The 20,609-nt window shown below is 37.0% G+C and overlaps 1 protein-coding gene and 1 long non-coding RNA gene across 2 annotated transcripts; both read right to left on the reverse strand.

Moving 5' to 3' along the window:
• Positions 1 to 5,511: 5,511 nt before the first annotated feature.
• LOC145012703 (heat shock cognate 70 kDa protein 2-like) lies at positions 5,512 to 7,953 on the reverse strand. The gene is made up of 2 exons (XM_078971496.1): positions 7,659 to 7,953; positions 5,512 to 7,351 (listed from the first exon to the last, which is right to left on the reverse strand). Exons 1-2 carry the CDS (start codon positions 7,870 to 7,872, stop codon positions 5,625 to 5,627), a joined length of 1,941 nt encoding a protein of 646 aa, XP_078827622.1. The 5' UTR covers positions 7,873 to 7,953; the 3' UTR covers positions 5,512 to 5,624.
• Positions 7,954 to 10,346: 2,393 nt separating this feature from the next.
• LOC145008059 (uncharacterized) lies at positions 10,347 to 11,719 on the reverse strand. The gene is made up of 2 exons (XR_013663245.1): positions 10,887 to 11,719; positions 10,347 to 10,791 (listed from the first exon to the last, which is right to left on the reverse strand). It is a non-coding gene; the product is annotated as an uncharacterized LOC145008059 (long non-coding RNA).
• Between the last annotated feature and the right edge of the window lie 8,890 nt (positions 11,720 to 20,609).

Here is a 20,609-nt window from a genome sequence, read left to right on the forward strand (position 1 = left end):
GGACGAAATCGCAAGGAATCAAGCAAACAACCAATCAAAAAAGAGGAGATTTTCACAATAACAAGACCCAAGGATTGAGACAAGTACCAAAAGCTGGCCAAAGGCCATGAGATCCCACCCGAAGGCACTCTAAACATCAGTTTCTCGCCATTAGACCCGTGGGTGCCCGAATGGGACCTAACATATCCAATTATAATCCATGCCACAGTCATACGGTAGAAGACACGGCGAGCCTTAGTCGACAGAGGTAGCATAATCGAAATCCTCTACAAACACTGTTTCAAGCAACTCCCATCATCCTGGAGAAGAAACCTGAAACCCCTAGCCCCGACACCACACGTTGGCTTCACGGGACACAAGTTGTGGCCACTCGGCACCATAAACCAACCATTGACTATAATCAACTGAAACATCCAAAAATATGGTCCCAAAAAATTCAATTTATTAATAGATAAAATAGTATTTTTCCATAACATCCAAACATTTGAATAAAACCAATGTATCAATTTTCCATAAATCAGAGTACAACATCATAGCGGAATCTCAATGGTGTGTGCGATACAGTCATCCCGAGCTCTTCCCTTTACAATCGAAAGTACCTGAAACAAAAACTAAAAACTATAAGTACAGATCTTAGTGAGTTTCCCCAAAAATACCTCATACCATACATACAATAAATATATAATGGGCCCAGCCCAGTGCATACGACATATATACATAGCATACAAATAGTCATCAGGCCCCACCCAACATCAGACCTTAGCCCGGAAAGCATATAAACACAAACAAATGCAAGAGTCATGAAGATAGTTGGCATACTATCAACCATGTCATCTTCTTTAGATGCCACCAGCCACTGTGAAGAGGCGGTTGTGTGCGTGATTTGGTGGTTGTATGACCGTATTTCATAAGGATAATGCTTTGTAGATCTTTTCTTGGCCAGGAAACAGAAGGAAATTCATCACCGCCACCGGTCGTCGCCGTTCCGCCACTTGCTGTCATTGCTCCACCACTGTTAGCCATTATCTCGGGGTGGCTGTGGGCTTTCGGGTGCGTTTGGATCAATATCTGGAGTACCTTTGGTGTTGTATTGGCCGAGATCATAATCACCACCACCGTGAGGTGGTGGCTGCCACCATATACCACCACCAACTACCACAAGGGTGGTTGTGTGTGTGTTTTTATTAGTGTGTGTGTTTATATTAATGTGTGTGTATGTTATTTGGATTGTGTTGTAAGTTGTAATCAGTCGGAATAATGATAGAAAACTTATAACAACCACCATGAGGTGGTGGCTGCAGCCACCAGCCGCCGTGTTGGGTGGCGGTGTGCCTCGTTTGCGTTTTGACTCGTTTAGGATGCTTGGACATAATGGGCCTAATGAAAACCTAATGGGCCCAATGAAACACTAATGGTCCCAATGAAGCCTTAATTGACCTAAAAGCCCAACCATGTGACTAATGGACTTCTATTAGGCAAGAAACCCTAATTAGGGTTTGGAAAACCCAAATGTCATGAAGCCCTAATTTTGGGAATTTGATTGGGACACGCACGAGAATTATTTAATAAACCTAAAATATTAATTAATAATCATTTGCAAATAACCTAAGGCAACATTTGACTTAATTGATTAAGTCCTTAATGGGTTAAGTAAGAAACACTTAACCTTAATCATCATTTCATTTGAAACCCTAATTTCACTTAGACCTTAAGTTGGGCGTTTCTATTGGGCTTTGGTGATTGGGCCAATAATGGGACATTCAAGAACAATCATATGGACTAGAATAATTGATGAGCTTTAGGGTAAAGCCCATATGAGGGGATGGACCTAATTTGGAAAATTAGGCCATAGATGGTCCATTATTTGGGCCTTGATGATTATGAGATATTGGTCCATTTGAATTCCAAATGTTTGGATTGGACTAAATGGTTGGGCCTTAAGGGAAGACCATGTAGAGGTTTGGGCCCAATTTGGAAAATTGGGCTGTAAGTTGGGCTTTGGTCTATTAGTTGACTATTAGGCCTTTAGAGTGTGAGTTGAACCTTGGGCTTAGAACCCAATTATTAATTGGGTGTTGTTTGATGTTGGTGGTTGAGGCTTATCTTCTTTGTGCGAAAGCCAATAGACCTAGGCATTCCAACCCGATGGTTATGGGTCGTGAGTATTCCATCTCGTGGATGATTGGATTCGTAGTATGTAGGCATTCCAACCCGATGGTTATGGGTCACGAGTATTCCATCCTGAGGATGAGTGAACTCATAGTTTGTGGGAATTCCAACCCGATGGTTGTGGGCTGTGAGTATTCCATCCAGAGGATGATTGGACTCGTGTTATGTGGGCATTCCAACCCGATGGTTGTGGGCCGAGGGTATTCCATCCTGAGGATGACTGCACCCGTTATATATATTGGCATTCCAACCTGGGGTATTCCATCCAGATCGATTACTGAACCCGAAGGTTGATTAGGACCCATAGTATGCTGTTTGTGATTATATGTTTATTGTTGTGTGTATGGGTATTTTTGGGGAACTCACTAAGCTTTGTGCTTACGGTTTCAGTTTATTGTTTCAGGTGCTTCAAATATTTCGGTAAGGCGAAGGCGTGACCGTACACATCCTCATGTTTTGGACTTATGGTTTCCTAGATACTCTGATATTAAACTAGTTTGAAAACAGTTTGTAATAACTAATGGCCTTCGGATGTTTGAAAAAGTTTTAAATTGGCTTGATTTTTGTGGGTGTTACAAGAAAATTGACACGATTACTCATAGATCCTTCTAAATCAGATAGTAACCAACATAAGTAGTGGATGTGATTTATCTTCAATCGATCTTTTACTCTATTTGGTTTTTCCCGTTCAAACTGCAACCCACACAAGGGTGCGAGTATGGTTTCTCTTGCCTTGCGAACAAAGCCCACAACCAGAATCATATAGAAAGGCTTGCGCATAATGATGGAGATAGTCCAAATAGCAATAAAGATGGTGATAACTCGACCTCTAGCTCTATTCTCTGGCATTTCAAGGTCTTGACTGGAAAATCATCGATGAGAGCTTCTCTTAATTGGAAAGTTGCACCACCGACTCGTTGATCATTTAGGGAGCATTTGGGAATTTTTTGAAAAGCCATGAATCACTAGCTTTTTAAAGGGAAATATTCAATAAAGTGTCAGTATTTTAGGTCATTTTACGGTTTAATCTCAGATTAAATTTTGTTTACAAAAAAGAAAGATTATCGGCTAAAACTTCGGAATAACCTTTCGTGGCCAGTTTCCCATCATTTAGCCAGTATCTTGTCTTTTTTCATTGATTGATCAAAAATTTGGGGCCTTTCTGAAGATTATATCATTTTTTACCAATTACGCTAAAACTAATGTATATTATATCATCCAATTAATATGTACAATTCCCCATCTTCTTTCTTGCGCTCTTTCTAGGCTCACCATGTGTTTCCATCGTTGTGGTCGAACACAACAACAAAAAGCTCACTCACAAGCATCGTTAACTCCATTGATTTTCCAAAGTCATCCATTCACAACTTTGCTATCATCTTTTAATCTCTAAACGAAGAAAGGAGAAAATCCTTGTTTATCATGTGGAACTTCCTCGATCATTCACCTTCTCTTTTGGTAATACATACTTTGTATCTTCATGAATCATCTCTTAATTTGGTACTTTTTCATGTATATTTTCTAAACTTTCATTGATTGTAAAATGACGGATCTTACTCGAAGTTTCAACTATTCAAAGTGTTTGTTTCGTTTTTCTGTACAAGTAGTGTGTGAAACCAAAAGTTTTATATTTTTCCTTTCCATTTCTGATCTGATGACTTATTCCTTTCACTAAATTGCATATGAAATTGATTGATTGCACGTCTGATTGAATCGAAAGAAGCTGAAAATGTTGTAGGGTAAAAAATTTACAGGCTTCATCGACCTAAACAACAATTTCCAAGACACGATACAAGAAATCCATCTTAAGCTCGATGAAAAAATGTCAATGGAAAGTTTCATTAGCTTGAATATGAGCAACAATGGAGGTCCAATAGCATTCTCCATAAATAACGGCAATGTCAGCTCAAATAACTCCTCAAGGGTTCCAACACTCTGATGTTCTTATTACCTAACCATAACTTGAACCATGGTTCGAACCAATACACTAATGGACTTGGCCGTAGTGTTGTTAACAACAGAAGACGAATCCCATATGGTTCAACCACTGATACATTAGCTCAACATGAGTGAAAAATAATATAATCTTCAGAAAAGCCTTATAATTTTGATAATTTATTTTGCATTTTAAAAATATTTTTTTTATCTACAAAATAAATGGTTAGGATTGAATCTCCCTATCTTACAAAATATAACACTCATATATATATATATATATATATATATATATATATATATATATATATATATATATATATATATATATATATATATATATATATATATGTATATATAATCTGCTTTTCCTTAAAACTTTTTTTTCTTTAATTAAAAAAAAAAAAAATTTTAATGTACTTTTATAAATCGAAAGTCGCCAATGTTTCGACGTAAATTTTGAACTTTTATTCATCAATTCTTTTTAATTTATTTATTTATTTATATATAAAAAGTTTATTTACGTTTCACGTAATTTTTTTCTTTTAGGTTTTTGTGCTTATATTTATATCCAATTTCTACGTATGAGTCGGATCATATATAATACGTTTTAGATTATGTAAACTTTCGTTTGTTAATTTAAAAAAGTTAAATTCAAGTTTTTTTTATGTTTAGATGTAAATTTTATATCTTTTTTCATGTTTATTTTTTTTTCTGCAATTTAGTACCTTTGTTTTTTTGTTTTTTAATTTTGTAGTTGTACAACGTAAATAAATCTACTTTGTTAAATGATATTTTCTACACTTTGATTTTCCCATAGTTAATAGCCATCAACTTTATTTCTACGCTTTCATGTTTACCCCTATGCATTGCCCGTTACCACCCCTCAATTGTGTAAAATATCAATTTTACATCCTAGACTTTTAACTAATGTGGTTGTTTGTGTATTTGTCGTTTTAAATTGGAGGTGGTCAAATGTTTTAACGTTAATTAAAAAAAAAATCTTCCTTAATAAATAAATAATTTTTGCCATGTGTTGCTCTCTAATTAACTTTGAGACATATCATTTTTTGTATTTTTGAATAATTGGTTTTTCTATTTCTCATTTAATAATTATCCTATTTTACATCTTATTTAATAACTGCCCAAAATATAAAAAAACAATGTTTGGGCCTATTTGTAAAACAATCTACATGCCCATTACACAATTATAATAACCCATTAGAAAGCACCAATCTACAAATTTCAAACACAACCACAATGATTTCATATGAAATAAACAACCATGAAAACATCATCAATAAGAAATGGTTTCCTCACAAACACATCCAAAATGGTCTACTTTTAACCAATCAACTATTAAAATACTTTCTAGAATTGTTTGGTAATGTATTGTAAAATCAGAAATACCAAATAGAAACTTCCATATATTAAAAAAAAAAACAATGTCTACTTATCGTCAAGAAACAAAAATTATCCCCAATCAGAAAAATAGCGTATCAAATGGCTATAAACAAAATTTAATCAACCTCTTCAATCTTAGGGCCAGCACCACCACCGGAAGGAATATCCTCATCCATGGATCCACCAGCAGCACCCTCTCCACCCTGATACATCTTAGCAATAATTGGGTTGCAAACACCCTCAAGCTCCTTCAACTTGTCTTCAAACTCATCAGCCTCTGCAAGCTGATTTGCATCCAACCATGAAATGGATTCATCAATGGCATCCTCAATCTTCTTCTTATCAGCAGGACTCAACTTCTCCCCGATCTTCTCATCCTTGATCGTGTTCCTCATGTTGTAAGCATAATTCTCCAATGTGTTCTTCGCCTCCACCTTCTTCTTATGTTCCTCATCCTCAGACTTATACTTCTCTGCCTCCTGAACCATCTTCTCAATCTCCTCCTTGGAAAGCCTTCCCTTGTCATTTGTGATGGTGATCTTGTTCTTCTGCCCTGTTGTTTTATCCTCAGCCGACACATTCAGAATACCATTTGCATCAATATCAAAACAAACTGTGATCTGTGGGACCCCCCTTGGTGCCGGAGGAATCCCAGAAAGCTCAAATTTCCCGAGCAAATTGTTGTCTTTGGTTCTTGTTCTTTCACCTTCGTAAACCTGAATCAAAACCCCTGGTTGGTTATCAGAGTAGGTGGAAAACACCTGTTCCTTTTTGGTTGGAATAGTTGTGTTCCTTTGAATGAGAGTAGTCATAACACCTCCGGCAGTTTCCAGACCCAAAGAGAGAGGAGTGACATCCAAAAGAAGCAAATCTTGAACTTTTTCGTTACCCTCACCACTCAAAATTGCCGCCTGGACTGCAGCACCATAAGCCACCGCCTCATCCGGGTTGATGCTTTTGCAGAGCTCCTTTCCATTGAAAAAATCTTGAAGAAGCTGTTGCACTTTGGGAATTCGGGTCGACCCACCCACAAGAACGACTTCGTGGACTGTGCTTTTGTCCATCTTCGCGTCTCTCAAACACTTTTCAACAGGCTCCATGCATTTTCTGAACAGATCCATGTTTAGCTCTTCGAATCTGGCACGGGTTATGGTGGAGTAGAAATCGACACCTTCATACAAAGAGTCTATTTCGATTGTGGTTTGAGCGGTGGACGATAAAGTCCTCTTAGCTCTCTCGCAAGAAGTTCTTAACCTTCTCAGAGCTCTTGGGTTTCCGGTGATGTCCTTCTTATGCTTTCTTTTAAACTCCTGAACGAAATGGTTCACCATTCTGTTGTCGAAATCTTCTCCGCCGAGATGGGTGTCACCGGCGGTTGATTTCACTTCAAAGATACCTTCTTCTATTGTCAAAAGAGACACATCGAAAGTACCACCACCGAGGTCAAAGATAAGAACGTTCTTCTCTCCGACGCTCGTTGCTTTCTTGTCGAGACCGTAAGCGATTGCAGCGGCGGTTGGCTCGTTGATGATACGCATGACATTCAGACCAGAGATGACACCGGCATCCTTGGTGGCCTGTCTTTGCGAGTCGTTGAAGTAAGCAGGAACAGTGACGACGGCGTTCTTCACCGTTGATCCGAGAAAAGCTTCAGCGATTTCCTTCATCTTGATGAGAACCATGGACGAGATCTCCTCCGCAGCAAATTGTTTTTCCTCGCCTTTGTAATTGACGGCGATCATTGGCTTCTCAGCTGGGCCGGGAGTGACCTTAAAAGGCCATAACTTGATGTCACTCTGTACAGAGGCATCGCTGAATCTACGACCAATAAGACGTTTTGCGTCTGTTACAGTACACAATTAAAGTAAGCATAAAAACAAAGTCAGATTGAAATTACAGATCTATGAACATAAACAGATGACAAAGTCAACAGCAAAACTGGAGGTTGGAGATTGAAAGTTTAAACATTGAGTTGATTTTACAATATAAAAGTTCAGACTAAATAGATCTTGAAAAAAAAAAGCTCTGTAAGTGCAGATCGTAACCTATTAAAATCTTCTAAACATAATTTCCAAACACAATGAATGTAAATAAACGTACATAAATAAATCAGATCTAATAGGATTTAAAGTCGATAAAGAAGAACTAACCAAATACTGTATTTGTCGGATTCATCGCCACTTGGTTCTTAGCAGCATCACCAATCAACCTTTCGGAATCGGTAAAGGCAACGTAAGACGGCGTCGTCCTGTTACCCTGATCATTGGCAATGATCTCCACACGATCATGTTGCCAAACGCCGACACAAGAATACGTAGTTCCGAGATCGATTCCAATCGCTGGACCTTCACCTTTGCCTGCCATTGATTCTCTGATCTGATGTTGTGTTTGTTTAGGCGACTGTGCTATTGTTTTTAGGGTTGTGAGAGAAAGATTATTATATAAGTGGAGAGGTGCTGTTGTAACGAAAGGTATAAATAGGGTTTTAGAAGATGTGTTGTCTGACTTCTAGAATGTTCTACAACCGTTGAGATCAGATTCAAAAATATAAAATCGACGGCTAAGATTGATCACGGAGGGTAGCGTTCAATATTGGTCTAAGTAGGGTTCATATTTCCCGCGGCTCTCGGTCTATAGCTTCTAAGAAGAAAGAGGCTTGTTCACCATAGGAAAGTCAAAAAGTTGAGTGAGGCCTTTTTTTTTTTTTATTTTTTTTTATTTTTTTTTTATTTTTTTTTATTTTTATTTTTATTTTTTTATTTATGAGAGGATCACTCCTTATCGTTAGGCTATTAACATTTGGTGTGAGACCCTCTTATCATGGAGGTGATGTCCTGTATGAGATAGTTGTTTAAAAAATCGTAAATTGGAAAGGGGTTGGGTAAGATTAACCCCGTTTTATTTTCGGAGGCGGGGGCGGGATAGGTAGTTTCGTCCCGAAACCAACATGGGCCCCACTGATAAATTATATTCCGTTCCAGATCGCAGTGCGCTCACCTCGTACGCAGCGTGTTCGGTCATGCGTGACACTCCATCGGATACCTTGCTTTGGATGCGATGGGTGATGCGACTAGGGGGCGACGTGGTTGTGACATCCCGGAATTTTGGTCAAAGACTGTAAACGGTCAAGTTCACAGTAAGGTAGTGTTTGTTTTTTGTCTGCAGATCTGCGAGACGTCTTCTGTCTGCGCCGCGCAGATCACGCGCAGACATTAGTTTTCGCAGACTGTTTGTATTTTTGAAGACTGCAGACCTAAAAATGTATGCGCGCCCTCTTCTTGGCGCAGATGTGGACCAGAGTCTTCTAACATCTTCAGACATCTTCTAGCTTAAAAAAACATATATATCTTTATTTTTTTAAAGTTTTTTTTTTAATTTATATTTTTTCCAACTTTATTAATGATAAACAATATAAAAAAAATTACAAAACTTAAAAAAAAACATTTGACGATACAAACATGATATTTTTAACAAATTTATAAATAAAAATTTATTATAATAATATTCGTTGAAGTTGTTTATATAAATATGAAAAAAAATCATAATATATTCTTATATTTTTTTGCCAAAATTTTGTAAAACTTTATTTAATAGAGTATCATCAATTTTTCGAGAAAATATTTATCGTACGTTTTTAATATATTTATTTGAAAAAATCGAAGTTTATTTCCATCTATTTATGTATCAAATTCTTTGATCACTAATTATAATGTTTAGTTATAACTTTGCAATCAAAGTTGTTGGTTTTTATCAAATATGTATATGAATTAATACCATTTTTATTTTTATTTTTTATATAATAATACATAAAAGTTGATCTAGATTCGTTATATATTTATAATAAAGTCGTAAAAATATATAAAAAATTCGCTTTGAAGTTTTAAAAAATCAGTTTATTTAGATTTCAGTTTATTTTAATAGCCCGTAGATGTTAAAAAAACAAACAGTCTTCTTTTTTCAGACTGCAGACGTTTGGTCCACCTCTTCTACTGCAGAGGTCTACAGATGTGGTCCGTAGACTGCAGACATTTTGCCTCAGAAAAAACAAACAGCACCTAAGTCTCTTGGTAAATTGACTTATTGAGTTTCAGTACACTTAATATAAAATAAATGAGCTATTTCAACTATTATAAGATATCAGATGGTATTTTACTTATGAATATGGAATTTGGCAAGCAAAACAAATAGCTCAAACTACAATGTGAAAATATATCTGGAAAACTAAAATTTCGTAATAAGTCGTTAAGAGAAAAAAAACAAACTAACCTCGTAGTACGTGTTTCCCTGATTCTGAAAATAAAAAGAACGTCCAAATGGTGTTCGTATACAAAAGATACGACCGTTTTAAGAGCCACAAACAAATATAATATTGATTTTTCTAAAATCGTTAAAACCATTACTAACCATTGAGGGACTTGCACACCTCAAATGGAATTTCCGAAAACATTTTTGGACTCAGGGTATAGCTTAATATTTAATTTTGTATTTGAAATATTTTTAGCAAAAATATTTATAAATGTTGAGAATTTAGATGTTTTCATGTTTATAAATCGTGAAATGTTAAACTATTCATTTCGACATAATTTCTACTATTAGTTATGTATTCCAGAATAATAATACATATAAATCCAAATCCAGTTAATTTGGACGCTAAAAATATTTATAAATGATATGGATATGATTCATAATCTATTAGATGTTGTTGGTTAAATTTTCATAAATATACATCATATATAAAGTGTATTTTAAAACCAAGGTTTAACAAATTAATAAATTTCATATTTCCTAACACATGAGTTTAAATTTATATATTATCCATATATGTATACTAGAATATATATAACCAGCAAAATAAATCAATACTCATTAAATACATCATACACCTTGCTAATACACCTTGCTGACTACTCAACTGATTTGCACACAGTGAACTTTGTACAACTCACTTGGAGTCCAAGTTGTATCCAAAACAAAACTATACACAAAAGATAAACAATCCCACACTCAAACCAAAGGGAAACATGTTTCCCTTTCTCCCTGGAAGCTGTCACATGAACAATCCCCTTCACACTCATTCTCTTCTACAATACCTATCAATGAGAACCAGGTTAACACTCGAACACAATGAAATCAACAATCAAGCCAACCATCACCTGCATTGCTTCATTAATTCGTCCATCAAAACCACAACCAAGACCCCCTATTCGTAAATACTTCTATCCTCCCCTCTCCTTTCCTGTGAGAAATCAAATCCAAACATCCAAATTATTCCTCCTTTGAATGCTGTTAAACATCAAACAAACACCCCGTTGATCGATCATTTATTCCTTGTGGATTCCAAATCATGAAAACAGAATAAAATAGGGTAACAAAGTTACATGTTGCTGATCGGGTTCATTGTTTTGTGTTGAAGAAGAACCACCCAAATACCCTAGCTGCCATGATCGATGAATCTACTGTTGCCTTCATTCTTTCTACTTTCATTCATATATCTTCCCTCTTCAGTCAATCAAGAATCTGAGATAACCTCACCTTTTCTCGTCGACCTTCACCACCGAAGCATCCCCGTTCACCCAAATGTCACCACCGGTCTCATCTAGCCTCATCACAGAACCATCGAGACCAACAATCGAACCCTTTTACCCTCCTCTTCTTTTTCCGTCGAGTTCCACTACCGAGAACCCTCCCCATCATAGCAGCGGTCGTTAATAACTCATTCCTTCGCACCTCGCTGCCGGAAACGAGATCACAACAACCTCGCTGCTTCACCTATTTTCTTCTTCGACCTTGACGATCCAAGAGATGACCATTCTCCTCACGATAGATCGATCAGTCGCTGCCTTTTGCCTATTCTCCTCCCTTTCGCCGACTGACATTGAGAATCATCACCTCTCCCTCCTCGTGACCATTTAGCCATCGTAGTCCCCCATTGCCTCCCTCTCGGTGTTATAGAGACACCTGATCGATCTCCGCCCTCCAGTTTCCCTCACCGACTGATCGATGGACGCAAGGAAGGGAGCAGCGGAGCCACCCAGCGCCGCTTGCTGCTGTCGCTGCCTTCTGCTTCCACCATTAAATCCAACCGCCAACTTGTGACTCTTGAACCGAGAGAACCGCTAGAGACCTCGACGAAAGATCAGCAGCCACCGAACATGAATTGTGTTTGCCTGTCCTTTATCGATGATCGCTTTTTGTTCCCTTACTCGATCAAAACAAGAAACGGGGTAAGAAGTAACAACCCTGATCTTTTTTTTTGTAAATGGATCCCTTTGTGTGGATCGGACTTGGAGCCCCGATAAACAAATGGGTAAGGATTTTGACCTAGTCAAAGGTCAAAACTAAATCAAACTTATATTTAAATTAAACAGAATTTGTCCTTCCCCAGAAAAACCTAATAAATTAAGTCCTAATACCTTAAAATAGTTTCAAACAAACATGTTTAACCCCTGTCACGAGAATAGTTTGCATATCAGTCCCTGAAGTATGATTTTGGCAAAATCAAACCCTAGAGTCCATTTATTTTAACAAAGACCACTATATAATTAATAATTAATACCAAAACTATCATTTGGTTTATTAGGAAATACAAATATACTCGGTGATTCGTTTTACGAACGAGGAATGCCACGTAACAAATCTCACGACAAGTTTCCCAAAGGAATCCGAATACCGTACGAATCAACCTCACGCTTCAAGGGTGAGTGCTTACGGCCCCTTTTCAATATTATTTCGGGGGGGAATACATGTGCCTATATATTTTGTTTATACAAATATATTACCTTTTTATGCGAAAACCCTAGTTTATAAAAATATTATCATTTAACAATTTACTATATTGTTACGAATAACCTAGTGTAAATTTGCGTATACGTATTATGGTTATTTTATTGTGAAATAACCATTTCACACAACAAATACTACATACAATAAATACTATATGATACAAAGTTTTATGATTTTTATATTATAACACGTACGTTATGAAATTGTGTAGTATTTCAATGGTTCAAGATATTACTATACATGTATATTTATATGTTTATATGCATAAAGTTTATACATGTACATATGTTCATTAATTTGAAACATGCATTTTTAGTCTTATATGATATGCATACTACCAATTAAAGTATTTCAAAGTTTCAAGACTTCTATACATGAATACTTTTATGCATGGCTTTACACACATATACAAGTTCGTTATATTGAAATATATATCTCTATAAAAGCGAGTAATTTATACTTTTATAAATACGTCAACCATACTCGGCTTTTAAAAATGTTATACTTCGAAATTCATTATGCGCGGTACTTAACTATAATTAAGTTAGGGCTGAGAGTTATTCACAAACTTTTCGTTAATGGTTTTTGAGTGAGACGCTACTATTCATTAGCTGAGTTTAATTACTTAGCCTACCCCACGCTGCTATAATCGTTAATCTTCGGAGTGAGGTACATATGTATAGATCTATATGGGGTTGACAACCCCACCTGTGGTTGCTAGCTACAACCTTCGACTGATCAATCGTAGCAGGTGATATGTGTCTACGATCGTTACTACGACGTCCAATGAAGCGTCGTAGGGAGGGGTACTTCTCGTCCATAGCTCGATTATAGAACTCACTAAAAACATTAACACGAATCTCTCTCTCACTCTTTCTCTTACTACAACCATAGGCTTGGTTGCCTTCAAGTACATTTTTAAGTATGAAAATTACTCATACAATGCATTCATTTTGACTTTTAATGAAGTCACTACAAGTACATTTTAAGTAAGGAAATTACTTATACAAAACATTCATTTTGGCTTTCAATAAGTCATTACAAGTACATTTTTAAGTATGTAAGTTACTTATACAAAACATTCATTTTGACTTTCAAGGAGTTGTTACAAGTAAATGTTAAAAACATGAATTTACTCATATCAAAATACATTCTTGGATTATAAAGACACTTTGCAAATACTGTTTTTAACTATTGTTATAGTTATACATACAAAGTTAATACTTTTTAGACTTATTAAAAGTATTACTGCGTTAGCAGAAAACCTGTGACACTCACCAACCTTTGTGTTGACTTTTAAAATTACATGTATTCTCAGGAAAACACTAAGCATACATTCAAGACAGATTGGATTACAGGTGATCAAGTTTATTTGTTGTTGTATCATATGCCTACCTACCTACCTGTTAAGGCAATTAATGTATTATTATTATTATTATTTGTAAAATCATTGTATCAAGATGGAACATGAATGCTTTTTTGTTTATTGTTGTACTTGTGCTATATATTCAATTTGTCTGTGATCCATGAACTTAGTCGCACTGCCCGGCGTGTTCCGCCGTCTCGGCCGGGGGTGTGACAGTGGTCAATCTGATGCCTTGCATTGCGAACACGGGGAGTTCTTAGGAACGTAGGGCGTTTCCTTCAGACCAACCTCGAAGTCTGTGCCCAGATCTTTAAAAATATGTAACTTTCGTGTACGAACTCCGTTTTTGACATTCTTTATATTCATGCGTATGTTAGAATATACTCTACAACTTTCGTTTCGAATCCGTCGGATAATTTTGAATTTATTTTTAATATTATATTTTTAACAGGTCGAGACATGAAAAGTCCATTAAAAATTTATAACTCCTTTCATCCGACGTCTGATTTCGTCTGTCTTTTTATCGTTGCACTACTATTATCGAGATCTTCAATTATTGTTTAGGTTGCGTTGGCTAAAAATCACTCTATCTTTATTTCGAGTTTTTAGTTGTCTACCGCTATTTTGAAACTTAGAAAAATCATAACTTACTCATACGAAGTCATATTTGGATGTTTTTTATGTATGTTTACGGTTCAATGTATTCTATGACTTTCATTTAGATACTTAAGGCTAAAAAGTATTTTATTGAAAACTCATTTTTTACACCTAACAATGTTCTACCGGTTTTGTCGCGGATCTTCGGTTGGTCATAACTTCTTCATTATAACTTGGATTTTTGTGTTCGTTATATTTATGAAAACCTTGTTACGATATCTATCATTTTACACATCCCAATTGAGACTTTTGAACATTTCATTTTTGACGCTATTTTATTATTGTTTCAAAAATAGGTTACAATACTTGACTTTCGATCATTACATTGAATCGAAATATTGGGTTGTTACATCATCCCCCAGATAGAGGAATTTTGTCCTGAAATTATTTCTAAAATGAGCATTTATGGAATAGGGAAAAGATGCGGATACTTCTGTTGCATCTGATCTTCTCGCTCCCAAGTGAATTCAGGTCATCGCTTGGCATTCCAGCGAACCTTCACTATTGGTATGCGAATTTGTTTTGTTCGTTTGGTTTCCCTATCCATGATTCCAACGGGTTCCTCCACAAAGTTAAGATTTTCGTTCAATTTAATCTCCTCAAGTGGAATTACAAGAGTTTCATCCGATAGACACTTTTTCAGATTTGACACGTGAAACACAGGATGTACGTTGTTAAGTTCGAGTGGTAGCTGGAGTTTATAAGCTACTGGACCAATACTTGCAATAATTTCAAAGGGTCCAATATACCTTGGATTTAGTTTCCCACACTTTCCAAAGCGTATCATGCCCTTCCAGAGTGAGACTTTTAGTAGAACACGGTCACCAACCTCGAATTCCAAGGGTTTTCGTCTCTTATCGGTGTAGCTCTTTTGTCTATCTCGTGAGGATTTCAGTCGTTCGTGGATTTGGACAATCTACTCAGTCATTTCTCTAATTATTTTTGGACCTGTGAGAGTGTTGTCAGAAACTTTTCTTTTAGCTAACTATGTGTCACCCATCTCAGCATATAGGCATTCAAATGGAACAACCTTTATGCTCGTGGGATAACTATTGTTATAAATGAGTATCCCATGCCTTCCCAAAGTCTATCACTCAAGCTCGCAATATGTCTTCCAATGTTTAAATAGTCCTCTCACTTTGTCCGTCGGTTTGCGGATGGTAGGTTGTACTCATGTCCAACCTAGTTCCTAGGGAACTTTGTAGCGACTTCCAGAACCTTGAAGTGAACCTACTATCTCTATCAAAGATAATGGATATGGGAACACCATGCAGTCGTACGATCTCCCTGATGTGTGTTCTTGTTAGTTTCTCCATCTTGTCAGTTTCCTTGATAGGCAGGAAGTGTGTGGACTTTGTTAATCTTTCTACAATAACCCAAATGGTATCGATACCACCTATTGTCTCGGGCAACTTGGTTATGAAGTCCATCGTGATCCGCTCCCACTTCCATTCCGGTATCTCAGGTTGTTGTAGTAAGCCTGAGGGTTTCTGGTATTCGACATTAACCTTGGTGCAAGTAAGACACTTACTCACGAAGGTAGCGGTCTTTGCTTTCATGTTACGCCACCATGATAGCTTTTTAAGGTCAAGATACATCTTATTTGAACTTGGGTGGACGGAATATCGAGTGTTATGTGCTTCAGTCATGACCAAGTCTCTGAAACCACCGTGCCTCGGTGTCCAGATCCGAACCATGAGTTTTACGACTACACCACCCTTGACTTCCAAGTTTTTATCCATCCCTGTTAGGGATTCACCCGCCACATTTTCAGGTTTTAAGGCTTCTAGCTAAGCCTCCATAATTTGTGTGGACATATGTGAATGGATAGTTATAGTCAATGATTTGACTCTACAACCAGAGTATTCTTTCCGACTTAGGGTGTCAGTTACTACGTTGGCTTTACCGGGATGACAACGATTTTCGCATTCGTACTCATTGAGTAGTTCGACCCACCGTCGTCATCTCATATTGAGCTCCTTATGGTCGAATATGTGTTGAAGGCTTTTGTGGTCTGTAACGATAGTGCTTTTTGTACCATACAGGTAGTGTCTCTAGATTTTCAGAGAAAATACCATTGCTCATAAGTCATGATCGTGTGTGGTGTAGTTGACCTTGTGTGTCTTTAGCTGTCTTGAGGCATAGGCAATGACCTTACCTCTTTGCATAAGGACACGGCCGAGCCCTTGGTTGTATGTGTTGGAATAGTGTCTAAGGCTGCAACTATATTAGGCAAGTATTTGACCCGATTGTGCATGGTCCTTTTGGGTTGCCTTCACCATAGCAACTTGGTAGGATGATTTATTATGAGAGAATATATATTATTAATATATTATGAGAATAATATAAGGAATAATAATATAGTTATTTGATTAATATAAGTCATAGACTAATTATTATTAATTTGGTGACTTAAGGAGATTAATTAAATAAGAGGGTATAAACTATCAATTGTTTGATAGTTAAACTTTAGGCTGTAAATCCATATTGGATAGATAGTGGACGGATTCTAGAAGCTATGGATAGCTTTAAATCGTCCAAGGTTATCTAAGGAATGGATTTGGATTGCTTTAAGAGAAGATTATCCAATTAGGGTTTAAGTGGTAACCCTCAAGTTTAAATAGACCCTATGGCAAAGGGAATTCGACACATCATCTAAAGTAGAGAACCCTTGCCAAATTTCACCTCTCTCCTCTCTCTCAAATCATCCTCTTTGCTAGTTGGTGTTTGTAAGTCATTAGAAGAGTGACAATTGTGACTCTAAAGCTCCAAGAACAAGAAGATCAAACAAGTGTCTCAAGGTATGATTCTAACTCTGATTTTGTGTTGTTCTTATACCTAATTAGCCATTAGAACTCTTGGATTCAAAGCATGTTTAATAGAGAAACCTAGATCTGAGCATTAGGGTTTGTATGCACACTTAGGAATGTTCTTATGTACAAAACCCATCAGTGGTATCAGAGTCTTGATTGGTTTCTATTAAATTGATGCTTGAATGTTTGAATATTAACTACAAAATTCGATTTTTTGTGTTTCTGAGTCATGGACTCGGCGAGTTGGCCTGACTCGGCGAGTCCAGTGTGAGTACTCGGCGAGTACGAGCGTCAGGATTAGCCAAAAACGGGATTTTTTCATATTTATCTTATGGAAACTTACCTTAATCATATTAGATCAACCCTAATCCGATTTTATGATATATATGATTATATTTTTGATCTAATTGAAGATATTTATCAATTAATAAAATATTTAATTTCCTTATATGATAATTATTAATAAAATATGGATAATTATGTGATTAATTGTTAATTTAAATTATTTGTTATTTGATCCTTTATGTTTTAAATGTTTAAAACCTGTCATCAAGTTTTGAAATTTATGTTTTGTGATTAAAAGTTTAATTTAGACAATTTAAATTTCAAACCCTAAAATTTTACAAGTTTAAAATACAACCCTATACTAATATAATATTACAACATTAATATCTATATATGTATAACTTAAATGCTAGTCTTACCGTTAGTAGGCCTCATTCACGAAGCCGGTCTATAAGGTGGGTATAAGGTTGCGGCCTATAAAATGGTGCTTAATGGGTGTACACTCACACCCACCGCTCGCTTGATTGGTGGAGGGTCGTTAGCTGAACGGGTAGGATAGGGCAACCTCATCCTCTCATTAAAAGTATAATAAGAAATACAAAGTAACTACATGTTTTTTAAAATTTTCCCAATCTTAGTTACTTTAGGAAAAGTGAATTGATGCAATCCCATGAAATTACACTATGCACCTTGCTAAGAAGTTAGTGGAGCGTGTGTGGTTTACCGGCACACTAATTGGTTCTAAGCGAATGTGGCAAAGGGTGATTCATTGTTTATCATAGTTCGATGGAGCGTGTGTGGTTTACCGGCACATCGAATAGGTGATCGTTACAATGAAGGACCATGTTAATTTGCATGGTAATTCATACCCGGTTTGTGATCCTCGGTATCCCAGTCACAAACAAGAGGGGCATATCGAGATTTAAACATGTCATTGAAAAGTTTCAATGAATCTCATCCGAACCTAGGAATTCTCAATACATTTAGGACTTAAAGTTATATTTTTCATGGTGGAGAATTAGTGAATCGTCATTCACTTACCTTCAAATTGTTTGCATATTAGATTACGGCATCCCTTTTCTAGTGTGTAAATATTGTTGTTGGATCCTAGCCCTAATTTTCTAGTGTGTAAATATTGATAATTAGGGATTCATATTCTAATCTATCTTTGTCCTTTCTATTTATAGATGTCGAACGCCAACAATGTTGCTACGAGTTCTTTCACTTTGATGAGCCTTTGTCAAAAGATCACCTTTGATGGAACGAACTTTAGCGAATGGATAAGATACATTCGCACGATTGCTCGCTATGAGGATAAAGAGTATATCCTCGATGAGAAGCTCGAGAAAATCAACCCTGAAATTGCTACTCCCACTGAAATCATCGCTTTCGAAACTCACGAGCGTGATGCAACGAAAGTGCATTGCATCATGATCGCGACAATGAACTCCGAATTCCAAAAGTCCTACGAGGACATGTATCCGTACGAAATGCACCAAGAATTATTGGAGAGATACCATCAAAACGCGAGACAAGAGCGTTATGAGATTTTCACGAACATGATTTCCGCTAAGATGGGTCATGGAGAGTCTCTTACCGTGCACTTGCAAAAGATGCAAAGGTATGTCGACCGCCTTCGCAAGTTAAATGTTGACTTTGGGGAAGACTTGGCGATCGACATGGTGCTTCACTCTTTGGCTCCAAGCTATAATCAATTTCGGATGACCTATCACATGAACAAAGAAGAGGTCACCCTAAGCAAATTCCAAGATCTCTTGAGGGTCGCTGAGAGAAACTTCAAGGACAAGTCTGTTGCACCAACTCCTAATCTGCCCGTTGCTCCTGTCTGGAAATTGGACAAGGAAAGGGAAAGAAGAGGAAGGCTTCATCAAAGAACTATCGAAAGGTTAAAGCCCGAGATGGTGCCTCTTCTAGTAGGACCAAAGTTGATCCAGCTAAGCCCTGCTCTAACTCGAAGGAGGCAGAGTGCCACCACTACCACAAGATAGGACATTGGAAGAGAAGCTGCCCGGAGTACCTGCAAGCCATCAAGAAAGGAAAGATCATGCCATCTTTCGTAGGTATATATACAATTAAATCTAATGATTCATCTCACAATACTTCTTGGGTTCTTGATACCGGTTGTGGTTACCACATTTGTTCTAATGTGCAGGGACTAAGAAGAAGTAGAGACGTGGAGCATGGAAGAATAAATCTAATCATGGGGAACAGAAGATCGTCGCTTGTGACCAAGATTTGAGTGTATTCTTTAGTGCTTAGGAATAGTTTATCTTTAGATTTGAACAATTGTTGCTATTCGCCAGAAATGGCTAGAAACATCATTTCTTTTCATGGTTTGTTTAGACAAGGTTTTAGATTTTCTTTTAATAATGAGAATGGTTCTATTTTAGCTTATCTAAATGGTGTCTTTTACTTTGAAGCTGTTATGATTGTTAATAACTTAGGAAATGATGTTTTATACTTGGATTCTTCTAATAGTATGGATAAGGCATCCTTATGGCATTGTCGTCTTGGACATGTCAACAAGAAACGCATATCCCAACTCCAAAAGGATGGAGTGTTGGAGTCATTCGAACTTAGGGAAGATGACACATGTGAATCTTGTTTACTTCGAAAGATGACTAAGTCACCCTTTGCTGGTACGTGCGAAAGGGGTGAGGGTCTATTGGACCTCATACATACCGATGTGTGTGGACCGTTTAGATCTACCACGAAGGATGGTAGCCGCTTCTACGTGACTTTTGCCGATGACTATAGTAGATATGGGTATATCTACTTAATCAAGCAAAAGTCGGAAACTTTTGAAAAGTTCAAAGAGTTCAAGAATGAAGTGGAGAATCAATTGGCAGGAAGATCAAGATGCTTCTATCCGATCGAGGGGGAGAGTACCTAAGTCTTGAATTCCACGATTATCTCAAGGAGTGTGGAATAGTTTCACAATTGACACCACCTAGGACACCACAATTGAATGGTGTGGCAGAAAGGCGTAATCGAACCTTGTTGGACATGGTTCGCTCTATGATGAGTCGTGCTTCGCTATCTATCTCTTTTTGGCGGTATGCCTTAGAGACTGCCGCCCATATCCTTAACCGAGTCCCTACTAAGAAGGTTACCAAAACACCTCACGAGATGTGGACGGGGAAAGCTCCTTCGTTGACACATATCAAGGTTTGGGG

This window comes from Lactuca saligna, chromosome 8 (assembly GCF_052625555.1).
Source record: "Lactuca saligna cultivar CGN05327 chromosome 8, ASM5262555v1, whole genome shotgun sequence".
NCBI classification, from domain to species: domain Eukaryota; kingdom Viridiplantae; phylum Streptophyta; class Magnoliopsida; order Asterales; family Asteraceae; genus Lactuca; species Lactuca saligna.